Raw genomic sequence first — 16,991 nt, forward strand, 5'->3', positions numbered from 1 at the left:
ATCAGCTATAATATGTACTTTTAAATATAACATTAAAAACCCAATTTTTTTAGCTTTAGTCTCTTTGTATATTACTATATTGTATTATAATCGAATTTATTTTTTAACAAAAAAAAACTCTTTTCAAAATAAATATTTGTAAAATTCCATATACTATGATATATTTCATAAATGCACAACAGAAATTTTTTTGTTAAAGCATGAATCTTCTTAATTATATACATAGGCGTAGCCAGGGAGGGGAAATCGCCCCCCCTTCAGAAATTTATCAATTTTTGTGAATATCATTTTAAGCTAATAAAAGATAACCACCTTATTCCTCCCCCACTCCCTGACCCCCAAAAATGTATGCATATATCTTAAACAATAATTTGAAAGAAAGAATGTAAAAGTTGATATTTTTTTAAACTAAAACTATTCATCATAATTTATACAATTTTGGAAAAAAGCATTTATATATAAAAAACGTAAACCAAAAATGTTTTTAAAGAAATGGAATATAAGCCGATAAGTCTTAAGACAAAAGTGAAATGTATTATAATTATTCTAAAGATCCATAAAATTACTAAATAATATAATATATTATATAATTTTTTATAAAGTGAGTAATTTGAATTTATTTATCCCAATAAAAGTAAAATATATTTATAAAACTATTGATAAAATTAAATCATAAATTAAATAAAAAATTAAAATACAATACAAACAGTGGAATATTATATGTCGTAGATTTACAGTATATCTAATTTTATCAATTATCATATGACAATCAAATAATCTTTACCAATATAGCGAATTATATATTTTATATAAAATTATAAAATATCTTTTAAAGACATTGTGGGATGAATAATATAAAGATTAATTTTTAATATCATATTGTATTTAAAGATGGCGTTAAATAATTGAATGCAAATTGTTGCTATATTTATTATCAAGAGCATTGATTAGTAAAATTTGATAAAATATTAACTGTAATATATTCTCTAACGTCAAATATGTCTGTAAAAGGGGAATTTTAAGAATTTTGTAACCAATTCTATATAATAGAGGAATATCAACTATATGTCTACTTACTTTTTATAAATAAATTTCTTATACTTGTTTGGAATAAATTAATACCATGCTTTTATATTAATGTACATACAAGTAATTTATTATATTATATATAGACTAATAAAAATATATTTCATATTTGTTCCAGGCTTATTTTTATATTAAAAATAACCTCTTATCTTGTAAAAATATTTTACTTTATATGTTTCCAATTTAAACGAATGCATAATTTGGGCGCACTATTACCAATAAAAACATAAAATCAGCGTAGATAGCAAGAGGTGTTGCCTCCATTGCCGCTTATATTGAAGCTGTTTCCCAAGACACACCAAATATAACAGCTTCATTATGTAAGAATTTTTTTTTTCTCTTTAGCTTTCCCTTTTTGATCCAAATGCACCATCCAATCACAACGTTGATGATCTCTCCCTTGCAGAAATTCAGAAAAACACCATATATAGCTCCATCGATCCTTCTACTTTTTCATATCATCACCTGTTCCAATCTTATCACTTTCGACAAAGCTCAATGCTTTTATAAAGAATTGGGGAGACGGATTAGCAAGAAGGATCAGCCTAAGAGATCACTTTTTTACGACAAAGGCTTGCTACCGATTATTCGTTATAACTCCTAAGTTTCATTTCTTCTCAAATAACCGACCATGCCTCCTTATACTTTCTGTCTTTCCTTCTCCTTCCTAGTTTTTTAAGACCTTTAACCATTTGTTCTCCTGAATTATATTTATCGCTTTTGTTAATGTCTTAGAAAAAAATAGTTATAAGATTTACTTACTCAAATAAATAAACTATTGAAAGGAAAAAAAAATGTCTAACCTAACTCAAGGAATTTTAATTGGATTAAATATATTTAGTTAAAAATGTAGGATTAAAGGTTAAAATATTGGTTTGGGTTAATTAAAAGTTTGAGATATAGTAAATGTTTATATTTAAAATTGTTTTTAATAAAATTCAGTCATATTTTTTAATAACTTGTCAAATCTGACAGGTCTTGTGATTAAAAATAATTTCCTTGAGTTGGACCATAATCCAATTTTAGCAAAGAAATAAAATAAAATATTTTTCGTTATTCCACTAGGAAATTTTATTAAATAGGAATAATATTTTCTACTAATAATATTATGATTATTTTCCAATATTTATGAATACTATCAATTATTTTAGACGACGGTCGATTCGACCAACAATATATTTTCCTTCGAATTCGATATTTTTGAATCGATTAATTGGTACTAGTATTAGTAAAATACGAATCGAATGATTCGTTTTTGGTATAGTTAACAATATCAATCAAATATAGATAATGTATAGCAGCCTAATAATTTTGCTCATAGATGGCGGAAAGGTGTGGATATCTATTAATAAAATCTGGAGGATTACGTAATATCATTTTGTTGGCTAAAATCTTAATTAAAAATTGATTATATTGAGTCGTTTAACCAACACTACCATTGAGCCCTGGTAAATTTATAAGTCCAATTACGACCCTGATAGTAATTAAATGACATGAATTTATAAATATTATTCTTTTCTTTATAAAACAAAATTTTATTTTTTAAAATATTTGTAGATTTATGTCTAATAAATTTAAATTAAACTCAAATGAAACCCGAACTGAACCCCAAATTTTCTCAAAAAAGGGGAGTCGGGATTACAGGGAGTTTAAAATCCGTGTTTGGCTTTAAGAGATTCGCAAAATTGAAAAGAAAATAGTTATATTTTAAAATAATTTTAAAAATATAAGATTTACCACAGGATTCCAAGCTGAATTAAATATAACTAAATTAAAAACATTTATCAATATAAGGATTTTCATCATCCGAGTCTAAGATATCAGAAGTATAGTCTATTGATTCGGATCATCTGTTTTTTTAAAATACAATCTTAAAATCCGAGGTTTTGAATATTAGAGTATCAATAATAACGGCAGTGTAATGATAGTCAAAAATACGTCACGTTTGCGACGTTGCGCATGCTCGGATGAGTGCTGGAGTTTCCTATTTATACCCTTCTTCAAAGTAAGTTAATTGGGTTTAAAATTTAGAAAACCAATTTATGAAAAACGAATTATTCAAATTTAATAAAATTTTGTAATATCCGCTCTCGCGTTTAAAAATTTTAAAAAACATAATTGTAAAAAGATTCTTAACGATTTGATAATTTTGAGAATTTCATTTATTCGGAAGCGAATATAGATAAAATGTCACTCCAAAAAAATATCCCGAAGGAATCACAAATATAAATCATTTACATTATACCCAAATAATAAAATATAATATAGTTAAAAGTGTATGTACAGCCTGCAAACTAAGATTGCAATTCTCTTATAAAAATTTGTATTCTATTTTAAAAAAATTTGTAATAATTATACTCAATTAAATAATTTGTTATAATACCGACAAAATAGAATAATTTATATATTATATATATACCAATAAAATTTACTAAAAAAAATTATATATAAATACAAATAATTTCTATTTTTTTATAATTATAAAATCAAAAAATCTTTGGAAGATATTTAACAGATAGAACCATAGAACCTTATAATTTATGTAACTTAGAGCCTTATTTAATATAAATTTATATGTACACGTAAATTATATAATTTAATAAAAGTTATAAATTTCAAATGTATGTATCGGCTTATATATAAATAAATAAAATATTATAATTTGTTTTAAAAAAAAGATGAGCCCATAAAATATGAAATATTTATAATGTCAATTATCACAACCTTTTGACAATTTATAAAAAATTAAACTAACACTTATATATAATAAAAAAAAATTTCAAGAATTAAGGAAAGTCTTAATGATCAAGAATACTTTCCCTTTCCAATCTTGTTTTCCAGGATAGAGCCAAGAATATATAAAAGAAAAATGTGTTCTAGAATTAAAGAACGTTTTTATGATTAAGAATTTTTAAATTTTCCGTCACAATCTTGTTTTCCATGATAGAGCAAGCAAGAATATATAAAACAAAAATATCTTCGAAAATTAAAAAGGTTTTAATGATCAAGAATTCTTAAATTTCCCGTCACAATCTTGTTTTCCAGGATAGAGCCAGTAGGAATATCTATTCTTTCACCGTGGTTAGCTATTATAATAACCGTGCCCTGTAAATTATAAAAAGAAGTATAATAAATCAGGAAATGTGGCCTAAGATTTGATTATTATATTCAAAAAAAGAATCAAAAAATTAATAGGTTTTAAGGTTTTGGAAAAATTTGGAATTTTTAATTTCAGAGTTTTTAGAAATAAAAATCTAAAAGAACCTTTAAAAAAATTTTTTAATTATGAAAGACAAAATTATCCAGTTACTTTAGAATATATTTTAAAAACCGAATCAAATTTATTGTATTTATTTTAGACAATATTATTATATTTTAACCAAAGATAAGTTTTATTTTAAACCTTAATATTAACCATTAGTCCTACAATAATTACGTATTACTTTAGAAATACGAATTTTTTAAAAAAACGCCAAAACAAAAAACTCGCATTAAAGAACAAAATAATATAAATGCAAATTAGAAAAAAGTAATAAAGTTTCACAAATGTAAAAGATAGGAAATGAATGATCAAAATGCAAATACTCTTAGAGTCACGTGTTTTCCAAATGTGACATCTCCAGAAACAGTCAGATGGTCAAGTTCTATGATGTTAGGGATGCTGGCAAAACGCTTCAAAAAATCTTGCACCTTTTTTAAATATAATATTAATCAATAGCTGTTTAAAACCGTGCCTATTAATTAAGAGGGGGGGGGGGGATTTTACTTTAGAGAAATGGAAATCTCCTAGTTTGACTAACGGAACATTCTGAAAGACGCGTAGCGGGTTCATGACGAGGGCAGAGCTTCTTTTGATTTCATATAAATCGCTCATCACGAGTAACAGATCCGACGTTTTCTTAACCGGTAAAAAACGTTTGCGCGGAACATTTATACCTTTCATTTAGATATAGAGAAAAATAATATTTTTTTTTAGTTTGTAATTTAATGGGTACATTACCAAATATATAAAGAGATAACTTGTCAATCGTCTGTAGAGTAACGCGAAAGTCGTTATCTACAAAAAACTCAGCTAACAGCGTTACTATTCTTAAATTAATCGCTTTTTGTTTTATTATTTGTTTAATGTTTATGTCTAATATTTATATTACAAAAAAATTATATAAATAAAAAAACAAATAAAAACCCGAGATTTTTAAAAAATCATAAGAGTAATTTCATTTCTTTCTTCTTTCCTCCATTATTTTTATTAGACTATTGGATATCTTCAATTTCTAAACATAAAAACCTTGTTTATAAATTAAAATACACTGTTATCCTCAGCATCCATTGAATTGGTGTTAATTACAGCAAATGGTGCTACGAGATAAACGATTTTAAAAACTTTAAAAAACAATGATAAAAGCTTTTTTTAAACATTTGTATTTGAGATTTATTAATTATTTTGCACCTGATTGGGAATCAGCTAAAAGTTCAGAAGAGTGCACATAGACTTTTTTCGAAACATATGGAAAAACTTTATAAAAATAGTAGATGAGTATTATAAATGGGTGGAATGAGAATCAGTTAGTGGTGACGAGTGGAAGTAACCATTAAAAAATTAGTCAAAAGAATGGTTAGATATGGATTGATAAAAACATTAGTAATGGGTGGGAGACAAGCCTTCTAGAGTGAGTTTCATAAATTTTGTAAGGATATATATAATATAAATATCTATAACAATCACCATTAAAAAAAATTATTTCTAAAATATAATATTACAATAATAATAAATTTTGTGCAATTTATTAGAATTCTAGAATTTCGATTGATCAAATAGAAGGAAAACAATTTATTTAAGTAACGGTTTTGATACTTTAGAATACTATTTTTAGACTTCAGTGATCAAAACAATGCGAAAACCGTATTCATTTTATTAACCTATATCCAACAATAGGTTATTTACATAAAAAATTCTCGTGAGATAATTTTATGCGAGATTGTGAAAATTTAGCGAAGAAGAAATTTAAATCATTTTAAATTTTGAAAGACCCTTATTACAACACATATATGGCTAGATTCATAGTGATCCGATCCGTCATAATTTAGCAGCTAATCAATTTTTTAAATCTGTTTATGAGCTCAATTTTTATATTTTTTCTATTCATAAAAATATCTAAGAATGATTGATTTTAATTTTAAAGTCGCTCAGCGTTTAAATAGTGTCGGATCTGATCCTACTATGAACCTAGTCTAAAAATACCTATCTTGTGAATATCGGGCAATTTTGCCGTGAACTTTTGAAACTTCTTTTTTAATTTATATATATGGTGAATTCCATGACAAACCAACAAAAAACAGAACTTTCAATCCGACCCCCTCAGATTTTTTTAAAAATTTTATAAGAATTTGTATATATTATAACTAAGAAAAATATAGCCTTCAACTTCAAAGAGCGGTTGGGATATGGGCCTCTAAATGTCAAAAAGATCGGGCATTTTGGGCAAAATGTAATCCCTTTAATTATAAATATCTTTAGATAAAATTAAGCTAGAAGCTTCATTTAAATTTCTTTATATCGCTTAATAATAGGCCTTTGCAATGATGCAGTGTAAATATTGTTTAAAAAAATTTAAATGTCAAAAACCGAAAATAGAAAACCGGAAATGATCACCACTCTCTATTTTTTTTTATGAAAAGCTATAGGATTAATTAATAAACAAAATTTCAAGTTGGGCCGAGCACAGGTTTAGGAGATATGGATTTTTATCATTAGTCTATTGAAAATATTCTTAATAAATATTAAATTTATGTATAATATTTAAATGAATAGTTATTTAAGATCTGAAAAAGTATTGTGTGTGTGGGGGGGGGGGGGGGGGGGTTATGGTTAATTTATTTGTTTATTATAATTTTTAATTTTATTTCCATTAGAGGTATAAAAGCATTGAAACTTTTGTGTTCCGGGAATGCGTTTTAGTCTCTTGAAACCATGTTTCAAGATATTTTACCATTTTTTCATATTCATGGTCGCTTACATGTTTGTTATAAAATTTAATAACAGTATTTAATATCTGGTTCTCATGAGGGCGCTAAAGGCTCGCTCTTGCCACTAACCTTTTGGTAATTCCTCCCAAACTATCGCAAGCAATTTTGCCATGGGTTTTTGCAAAAAGTGCCATTCTGTTATGATTCCGAAATCGAGTTAATGATGGCAAAGATTATGATTTTTTTATATTTTTATATTGCGTTATTGCATCATCAGAAAAAAAAAATATTTTTGATATATTTTGGAATTTTGATTAGAAAATTAATCCTTTAGGTTTGAAAATAAACGGCACATGTGTTGTATTTGAGATATGATGACAGCATTAAATAATTAATAAGTTTGTTAATATTTTCTCACGATAATACACCATAAAGGGATGGAGAGTAGTGTGGTTATAATTCCAGTGGAATCCTTGAACGTGTGCGCCACAAAAGCATAATTTTCTGAAAAATCAATATAGCTTAAAATTGGCCAAGATTTAAACTTGATTATGAATTATGAAATGCTGAATGTTGCGAAGATAGAAGATATAAATGTATGTGAGATTTATTTAATTTTTAAAAAAAAAAATTAATAAATTAGTATGTCGACTTGTAAAATGTTTCAAGAGTCGTTCGATCAAAAGATAACCATTGTTTGAAAGTTATATAATCAATTGCACTATTGTCTAATAACATCTCAAACTTTTCTCTTAGATTGAGGAAACCCACAATCAGGAATTGCAGGATTACAGAGAGATTATGCAATAAAATCTTGATAATTTTAATGGGGAATATATCATTAAACGTTAATTGGTCAAATCCGGGTAGTCACTTATCCCTCTTCATTTTCCGCGGTCCTGAACATCGCCTTGGGTCAAACCTAGTTTTCACATCATACTTGTCTTATATCGCCTACTGGGTCTTGTTCCCTCTTTCAGTCAACGCTATTTATCTATTCAACAAATCGTTCTTTGTCTTCCGTTCAACATGGTCAAATAGGTATTCTATATATGCAAGAATATGATTTTGGCAAAAATCAGATCTTCCAAAATTTAATAAAAACGCGCGCTAACGTGATTTAAGTTTTTAAAATTTGATCTCGGATCTATGAAGGCCCTGAATTTAAAATATTTCTATGAGTACGGCAAATGAGTATTTTGAACCTAAAGGGAGGTGAATTTATAACTAAAAAATATAATAATCATAAGCGTTTCAAGCAAATTCTTCTTATGATAACATTTATAAATTTAATTATAATAACACCATTTCTATATTTGAAATCCTAAATTATGTTTTTGATAAAACTAATTTGTCATAATACATTTATAATTTGCTAAATTAATTCTAAGTAACATGGAAAAAAAGTTGGATATTATACTTAATGATCTATCGAAATTTTGAATAGCAGAGCCAGCAGCTGTTTCCAATTGAATCACGTTTAGGCCATTATCCAAAGTCTGACCATAAATTATAAAAGTTTGAATTTGAAATGTATCAAAGTCTTTAAAAATGTCATCGAGTGAAAAAAAATAAAGTTAAAGGAAGGAAAAGCCAGTATCATTTAAAAATTATTATGGATGAAAATTAAATCGATATTCGATTCTGACTTATGGTCAAAATCTTATTCACAAAAAAACAAACCCAGAAAATTAATTAAAATTTTTTTAAATATAAAATATAGTTTTTATAATGTTAACCAAATAGTAAGTTTTCTTTAAAAAAAATAGCTCTCTTATAAAATTGAAATTTAAACAACAGGACCGGATAAGAACCCTTAAAAAAAGTTGAGATAGAAAACATAAAATTTCTTAGAACCAGAAGGCAAAAATCGCTATTGTTTCGGTCCCTGCCTATAATTATGTTGCATGTCGTAAACCTGAATTTGGAGTTGGGAACAATATTTGACTGAATTAAGACAGTTTCGCAATTTATCAAGACTTTAGTGTGTCAATAGGAATTTGATTTAGGGCTCAAAATTTTTGTCAAATTAGGCAGCTAGAATTATCAAGAGCCCAAATCAGATAGGACTTACTGTATTTATAGGATAAAATAAAACTGTACTAACTTTGTTGTTCACTATGATTTCGAGGTTAAGGTTTTTAGCCTTGACCCGTTTCTCGATGGCTTGCAAATTTATCCATAGATTGTTCGTGTTAAATATTCTGAAATATGAGTTTGGGATTTGTAAAAAAAATGGGTAAAATATTATTTACAGAGTATGAAAAAATATTCAAAAATTTTTTTTGAAGATTCTTTTTTCAAACTATGATAATATTTAATCCCCCAAAAAATTTTATTTTTTTTTATTTTTATGGGATGAACTATTTATTTTTCTTCACTTACAGATAAGGTATTTTATCATCTCAAAATAAACGTAATAAAGCTCACTTAAATTTACTGATGCTCTTGAAATCGTCAACATGATTGGATGGGACTTGTGCGAGTTCCAGCAACTTGAGTTTGTTCTCGTATTGGATCAGAGTTCCTCCCTGAAAATTAAAAGGATATAAACCGTTCATAGTAAAGTATAATTGAATTCCGTTTAAATTTATATAAATTACCTTACTTGATATTATTTTATCTATTTTTCTTAAATATTTTAATATTTTGTTTTATAGATTTAAATTTCGCACCTTAACGTCAGCTCGTGTTTTATCGGTCACCTCTACTAGGAAATCAGGTTCTTCAGCCTCCTTCGCGCTCAGCAAATATTGCAGAATATCTAGAAAATGTATTGTAAATCAAGCAATTATTATAGTTTTTAATAGAGTCCTAACTGGAGCCCGTGCCCAATCGGAGGAAAATTTTTTAATTTATTTTCCTACAAGATTTGGAATTGATTTATTTAAATGATCTTTATCTCCCCTAAATCCATTTAATTTTTTTTATCGAATGGGATCTTTATTAAAAAAGGTCGGTCAGATTATATTTAGGACAAATTTTGGAGACAGGCCTCTAGTTTTAAATCCATAAAGTTTAAAGAATCGCACTTCTAGCATTTTCCGGAACCGGAAATTGAAACCGATTTCTTTTAGGAATTGGAACTAGAAACCATATTTTGGGCACCGATTTCAAAATACAGTAAAACCTAGTGCTCAATGATCTAGAAGTTTTTCATAGATTCAATCCGATATTTATTTCGAATAGCACCGATATCGATCTGTTTTTATAGGGCAAACTAAATATTTTATCCAGAAAAATATTACGCAAGCCTGAAGAATTTAGTCATAGATGGCACAAAAGTTTAGACATCCATTCGAGAAATCTCGAGGCTTGGGCTATATTTTTCTGCCTAAAATATTGAGTTAGCCATTTTTATAAATCGAATCATTTAATAAAACTATTATGTCACAAACTGTGCTAAAGACTGATTCTAATATAAAACTTGTTACAGGAGATGCCAATAGGTGCGAGTATTACCAAAATTGGAAACCTTTAAGCATTAATCCTCCAATCCTCACGAGGATCGATCGGAGATAAAATATTGATATCTTTGTTAATTAATCAAATTTAAATTCGCATGATTTTTATTTTACTAAAAGTTCTTACTTAATAACAGTTGAATAAACAATGACAAATAAAAATACACAAAAATTTTGGGTAATTTTATTTTATCTTATTCTATTAATATAATTTATTTCTTCTATCGTTAAAAGAAAAAAATGCATTAAGCTTTTTATTTTATGACACTTTTATATGGGATTTATGAAGCTTTATTACGAGAGAGAGAAAATAGTTCAAAAATAAATCAAAAATGTAATATAAAAAATATAAAATCGGTATCGGTTCAATTTTAAAAACATAGTGCGATCCGATATTTTTATTAAAAGTCCATATCGGGGCCGTATAATACCGATATTTAATATCAATATAGCCCTAGTAAAACCTCTATGTAATGACTGCTCAATAGCGGTTCATCAGCTAGTAACTTTAGAGTGGTGGCCAAATTATCGAATATTTTCAAGTTTAATAACATTTAAAATTGTAATGTAATATAGAATGTGCATTATATTATTCAATTTTTTTTAAACATAAGACCCGGCCGAAAAAATTTAGTTTAATAACATTTAAAATTATAATGTGATAATATAGAATATACATTATATTATTCAATTTTTTTGAAGTAAATATCAAATAGGTTTATTAACCTCATTAAACCGCAACTAAGGGTAAGCATTATTAATCTTATCATAATTTTCATTTCTTATTTTCAAATCGTGAAATATTCCTATTTTCTTTAATATGATTTACAAATGTTTTACTCATATGAAACTTTTAGGTTTTTCTTCCATTATTTTTTCAAGGAAGCTTAGTAAATTGGTTCCAAACTTTGCCCTCTGCCTAAATCAGACTTTTTCTAAAAATCCAAAATTTAAAAAAATTAGAAATGAAGTGCTAAACTCAAATCAACGGTGGCTCCTAAATTGTCAATGTTGGAGAGGAAGCAATACTTTTTCCCGCTCTTGATGAATGAAGATAACAGGCCGGACCTGTAAAACGAAAAGTAAAAATCGCCATGGCCAGGTGGATACCACCTATATTAATGTGTTGAGATAATTATAGAATAAATAAAGTGGTTAGGCATAGAATGAAGCTAAATGTACTGTTGATTTTATAATTAAAACATAATAATCTATATAAAAAAACAAATAATTCAGTTTTCTAAAATGTTGATAATATTTCCTAACTCAATAAAGAAAATGATCACCTTAATTTTTTTTCTGCATCATTATTTTTAAAAAATATTAAGGATGTTAGCCCTCGAGAGGTAGTGATATTTTCTATTTTGGGCCAAAATTAAAGTGCGCATATTTTTATCCTAAATTTGAGTTATTCGTCTATTTCGGGCAAGAGTAAAAAAGCCCTAGGTCAATTTCTACTCATTATAAATTTTTCTTAAAAATGAATATTCTTTAATGCTTAGTAATCATTAATATTTTAGGTTTACTTAAAAAAAATTAAATTTAAATTTTTTTAAAAAAATGACGACTTTTGCAAAAATCAAAATTTTTGTTAGTTATTTTTACAAAAAAATTAGAATTTTATTTTATAATAGGCTCAAGATGTTGCGAGAAAATGTATATGCAAAAATTTAACTTTAAATTTGTGAATAAGTACGATTTTACGCATTTAAAAGTTAAATTTGTTAAAGCCCTGCGTTATCTCATATTATATTTTCGATGATACCACTCGGGTTAAACGAGATTATAGGACATTATAGTATATACAATCATTTATGTAGAAAAAGAACCATAATTTAAAAAAATATGAAATAAATAAGAAATAAGTTTAGCTTTTAATATATGTCTCAAAATTCAATTGCAGTAGTATTCAAGAATTGTAATATATATTCATGATATAAAAAATTCTAAGTTATTATTTTAATTATTTTACTTGCATAAAGTCAGAAAAAAACAATTATTGGAATTGATATAAAGAAGAGACTCAAACGGGCAATAAAATATAGAGACTGGATATTCTGATGGAAAAGGGCGTCGTCTGGTGAGGAAAGTTGTTTTGAGATTGATAATGGTAATATTTTTTAATTAGAAAATAAAATGAGAACTCCCATCCTCATTGTACAAAGAAAGGATTCACCATTTCTATCAAGTATAAAATCTACGGACGGATGAGTAGTGTTGTTAAACGGCTCATTTTGAGCCAATTTTTAAAAACGGCTAACTCAATATTTTATTAGAAAAAATATTATGCAATCCTTAAGATTTTGCTCATAGGAGGCACAAAGGTCTGAACATCTATTAACGAAATCTCGAGGCTTATACAATATTTTTCTGGCTAAAATATTGAGTTCGCTATTTTTAAACGGCTTAAATCGAGCCGTTTAACAACACTACGCATGAGTGAAAAAGGAGGAAAATTGTTTTATAAAGTTTTGGATAAATTTTCTTTTAGAGAATGTCAACAGTTAATACTCAATTCCCGCTTAAAAAAGGAGATTGTAATTTATGTTTAGCCCTTTATAAATAAAAAGTATGTCCTATCATTTAAAATTAAACTAGATTATTCTATTATCAGGACTAAAATGAAATACAAGTATTTTTAAAGTATAATGAAAATAATATTCATTTATTTTTAATTTAAAAAAAAATAAAGTAATTGAAAAATACAAAAATAAAAGATGATCATTAATTTTATCGAGGATAAGAGGCTTTAGTATTATTATTTGATTAAACGTGATTTGATTCATTTGTTAAATTTTTTTAACTCTTAAAAATAAAAGTAAGGCCTCATTAATAGCATGTTAAAGCGTGTTATTTAAATTACAAATAAAACCAATAAATAGGTATAAATTTACAATTATCAAATGTTATCATTTAATTAGTGGACAGAAAATCGACTAAAAACTACTAATTTCGTGGATTTGCTTATAATTTTAATTGAATTTGTTTGTTTTTAGTGCCTGACCAAATTTAATATTTTTTTAAAATTATTATTTTATTAATAGAAAATTAGGTAGATTTTTTATGTTTTCAAAAACTTTAATAAAATAAATAATTCTAATCTTGGTCGACTAATTTAGTAAGTAAAATTTTTAGTTGAATTTAACTACTATAACTATTAGTCGTCTGTTAGTCGATTAACAACACTAGTTATGATGATAATGCTATGATAAAATTTGAAAAAACATATGTTGAGTGATGATTTTTTTTAAAATATTATATGAAATAAATATATCTTAATTTTATCTTAAATTAGTTTTTAAAACTGAATCCGATGTGATAACGATGTGTTAAATAACGCAACGCTTGAATGCGTTTACTATAAACGCAGAGTAAGGGAAATATAATATGATCAGGTTTAGTATATAAAAAATTTACGCTTCAGGATTTTCTTCTTGTACACTGTGAATTATTGGAAGAAGAGTTTCTTTATTTATTCTGGGAAATCTATAACGACGTTAGATCGAATTAACATAAAAAACAAGTAAATTGATGAGAAGTTTTTTTCAAGAAAAATTTACTTTCCCAAAATGGGTGCATAAATTATTATAGGGCACCATAATTAATTATGTTTTTAATTTTCAAACTCTAAAAGTATCTCCATAAGAAATTATTAACTAAAAAAATATTGTGTGTTTCTGTCTGAGAACTTTTAATAAATTAACTAATTATGTGAGAATGTAGTTTTGGATATTTCTTTTTAAAAAAACAATTTTAAATTTTCCTATAATCAATGGGAAAGGAGGGAATTATTCAAATAGGATATAACTTGCTCTGCAGGAAACAGGAAATGCTGATTTTAAGTAGTGAGTATTTCTTGAGAGTCCTTTCCGTTTCAACATCTGTGTTAAAAGAATTCATCAAGACCAAGGGAATATCAACATTGTGCAGTTTGTTCAGATACTGAAATAAGATTTTTTTAAATATAATTAGAATCAAAAATAGGCTATATTTAAGAAGCATCTATCATCATTCCCCTAAAGATATGTATGAATTTATAATTAAAACCAAAAGGGAGTTAGAATATAATAATTAACTTCTATTTGTTGTATAGTGAGATCAAGAAAGGTGTAATTGTTTCTGACAGAGATCAGGCTTTTAGGACCAACACATCCCATGGATGTACCAAGGCCACCATTCAACTTCACCACTACCAACTTACTCAGCAAATCTCTCACACTTACCTCCAAAGGAAGAGGTAACAATTGATAGGGTATGCACTATTATAAATTGATAAATTTCATTGTATTTACATTTGTGTATGTAGTTATACTTCATAAAAAACCATAAAATAAACTCTTGATTATTAAGTTCTATCTATATTGACTCCAATCAATATTAAGGGATGGAGATCTCTAATATAAAAAACTGACCCTACCATATCAACAAACAGTGGAATTGACAATATATGTAAAGCCTAATTGGATGAGAATTATATATATGAGGCAAGGTCAGAATACAAGCAGTTGGTTAGCATAGTAGCAAATTTATATAATGTTAAGTTTAAATAATAAAAGATTTTAAAAAAAATTGCATGCATAATAAATAAACAAAATAGATAGGTGCAACTTTATTCTTTCATCAGCATGGAATATAAAAGTAGTGTTGATAAACAGCTCGATTTGAGCAATTTTTAAAATTGGCTAACTCAATGTTTTATTCAGAAAAATATTATGAAAACCTAAAGATTTTGTTCATAGATTGACACAAAGGTTTGGACATTTATTAGCAAAATCTCGAAGCTTAGACAATATTTTTCTGGCTAAAATACTGAGTTAGCCATTTTAAGTATTTGTAGTTTTGTTAAAAACCTTGATTTAGCTGATTTCTAAAAATGTCTAAATTAAGATTTTACCCAAAACAATAATACAGTAGTAGAACAGGTGCAAACCTTTCTGCCATCTTTTGGTGAAATGTTGAAGCTTATGTAATTCTATTTTAGTAAATATCTTATTTAACCTCTTTTTAAAATTGCATCCAGATTTTTAATAATAATAACTAGTAATTTTAAATGGCTCAAATTTTAACCAAAAAAATAACTCATGCCTGAAGATTTGTTCCTAAAGTTACAAAAGTTTGGATCTCTATAAGTAAAATATCTTTTCTGGCTAAAATCTTTAGTTAGCCATTTTTAAATTTGCTCAAATCAAGCCATTTAACAACACTAATACTAACTACTAGAAAATCAGTGTATAAAATATGTTCTAAAAAAACCAACAAGCATGGTATAAAAGGCATTTTATAAAAAAAATAAATTACTGCTTGTGGTGGTAAAGGAGATATGTTTTCCCAAACTATCTTATCGGCATCTGCTTGAATGAAGTGGTAAAACAGATTTTTATATTCTTCAAATTCCTTTGCATAAAACTTAAAAATGTGATATTAAAATATTAATCAATTAAAAATAATAATCAGAGGCCAATTTATGGAAATACATTTTAAAACACAATTTAATTTGTTTATCTAAAAAAATATTGTAAAACAATCTGGATAAAATAAATTAATTTAAGATTTACCGGTTTATCATTAGGATTTGCAGTTTCAAGTAATTTGTTCAACTCTTCAGCTAAATGATCTTCAGAATCCTTTTTGGTTAATTCAAAAAATTGTTTCTCGTTCGATATAGAGCCTGGTAAATCATCTTTAATATTCTATACAATAGTAAAATATTAAAATAGATAATAACTACATACATTATTACCAATCGATTTAAAGAATCCGTAAATCTTTGTGAGTGTGACATAGCAATATCATTTAAAAAACATTTTATATGGATAGATGTAAACGCAAATTCCAGCTTGCTCAACTATTTTATCTACTTCATCTGTCAAATTTTGAGTAAATAAAAGTTCAACTATTAATATTGTGTAATTAATTGCCCTTTCTTGGGATTTAATATTTTTAATATTAAATTGTTATCAACTATAGCTCTTGGTTCTTTTTCTAATATTGCGCATAAACTTTGACATATATATCATATGGTGTTCTAGAAACCCCACTAAGACTTCCTCCATCTCTTCGGATAATCCATTGTATACCCAAGAGTGCACTATTTAGTAAAGACAAGAGTTATTAGTTGAATAACAAAATAATATCAAAATAAAACGAAAAATTAAGCAGTTAAAAAATAAGAAATTTGGTAAGGTTAAAACTTTGAAACATATAATGTTATGAAGAATGCTAAAATAATTATATTCTAGTTCGCCAAATTAAAATATAAAAATAAAATACAATCGATTTTATTTAAAAAGTAGCCAATTTGATTATCAAAATAAAGAAAAAGATTTGGGTTATAATAAGAAAAAATATTAGTTTAACATTATAATACATTCATATAATTATTATATGACATAAATGAACCTATAATATATCAATATCAAACACATATAACTACAAAAAATCCATGACCAAATCCTTCTAGAGACTGATTTCCTT

The 16,991-nt window shown here is 26.3% G+C and overlaps 1 protein-coding gene across 1 annotated transcript; it reads right to left on the bottom strand.

Moving 5' to 3' along the window:
• Nucleotides 1–3,609: 3,609 nt before the first annotated feature.
• Nucleotides 3,610–16,328, bottom strand: LOC135931432 (UTP--glucose-1-phosphate uridylyltransferase-like). The gene is made up of 14 exons (XM_065468530.1): nucleotides 16,258–16,328; nucleotides 16,073–16,207; nucleotides 15,816–15,923; nucleotides 14,594–14,776; nucleotides 14,326–14,459; nucleotides 13,935–14,003; nucleotides 11,497–11,630; nucleotides 9,729–9,817; nucleotides 9,484–9,584; nucleotides 9,161–9,257; nucleotides 8,474–8,552; nucleotides 4,853–5,022; nucleotides 4,672–4,776; nucleotides 3,610–4,191 (listed from the first exon to the last, which is right to left on the bottom strand). Exons 1-14 carry the CDS (start codon nucleotides 16,297–16,299, stop codon nucleotides 4,084–4,086), a joined length of 1,554 nt encoding a protein of 517 aa, XP_065324602.1. The 5' UTR covers nucleotides 16,300–16,328; the 3' UTR covers nucleotides 3,610–4,083.
• Nucleotides 16,329–16,991: the final 663 nt, after the last annotated feature.

Source organism: Gordionus sp. m RMFG-2023, chromosome 1 (assembly GCF_954871325.1).
Source record: "Gordionus sp. m RMFG-2023 chromosome 1, tfGorSpeb1-WG-v2, whole genome shotgun sequence".
Taxonomy (NCBI): Eukaryota; Metazoa; Nematomorpha; class Gordioida; order Chordodea; family Parachordodidae; genus Gordionus; species Gordionus sp. m RMFG-2023.